Source organism: Ailuropoda melanoleuca, unplaced genomic scaffold (assembly GCF_002007445.2).
Source record: "Ailuropoda melanoleuca isolate Jingjing unplaced genomic scaffold, ASM200744v2 unplaced-scaffold53245, whole genome shotgun sequence".
Lineage (NCBI taxonomy): Eukaryota > Metazoa > Chordata > Mammalia > Carnivora > Ursidae > Ailuropoda > Ailuropoda melanoleuca.
Genome location: NW_023226332.1, coordinates 1 through 770, shown reverse-complemented (window position 1 = coordinate 770; position 770 = coordinate 1). Strand labels below are relative to the sequence as shown.

The 770-nt window shown below is 59.0% G+C and overlaps 1 protein-coding gene across 1 annotated transcript; it reads right to left on the bottom strand.

Annotated features, from left to right (window-relative positions):
- Positions 1 to 4: 4 nt before the first annotated feature.
- LOC105235365 (lysine-specific demethylase 4D-like) lies at positions 5 to 763 on the bottom strand (the record flags this gene model as incomplete). Its single annotated transcript, XM_011218403.2, has 1 exon — positions 5 to 763. A coding segment is annotated over one exon (759 nt), but the record flags the coding sequence as incomplete, so codon positions are not given.
- Between the last annotated feature and the right edge of the window lie 7 nt (positions 764 to 770).

The following is a 770-nucleotide window of genomic DNA, read 5'->3' as shown; positions in this document are numbered from 1 at the left end:
GGGTGGCGAAGTTGATGGCTTCCGCGCAGTTGAAGCCATGGTTGAAGCCAGAGTGGTAGCCATAGGGAAACGTCACCATGAACTCGCCAGCCTCCTGCGTGATCCGGCTGAAGGGGATCCCGTTGTCCTTGAGCACGGTGGGCGAGATGAGAGCCACCTTGTGCCGCAGGAAGGCCTCGCAGGTGCGGGCGCTGCCCGGGAAGAGCTCCGTGGCCAGGCGTTCCAGGCGCTGGCCGTGCTCTGGCGGCACCGCGTACCAAGTCTTGGGCTCCCCGAAGTGCAGGTAGTTGATGCTGTAAAGGTCCATGTCCTCCGTGTGCCAGGCGAACGTGGTCTTCCACATGCCGAAGTACAGGTAGGGGGTGTTGACGCCCTCGATGACCACGCCGCACTCGTGCTCCAGCAGGTCCTGAATGGTCCCCAGGTGTCCAAGGTTCCACTCTTTGGTGTTTTTGTCAAACAGGGAGCCGCTGATGTCAGCGCCGTAGATCGGAGAATCGTAGAGGCGGGTTTTCCAGTATTTTCGCTCCAAATCCTCAAAATCCGAGTGTGGTGGAGTCCGATACTTTCCGCTGTTTGCCAGTTGGCAATACTCCCCCACCGTCGTGGCTTTCTTCTTTTTGTGGTACTGGGTGAAGACGCCTGCCTGCCCGGACACCACCTGCTGGAGGGGAGCTGCTATTAAGATGTCACTGATGTCATCATAGGTTTGCCTGGCTTTCCATCCCCTGGGTGGAATCACCTTGGCGAGACCTGCTCGGTGTGCACCT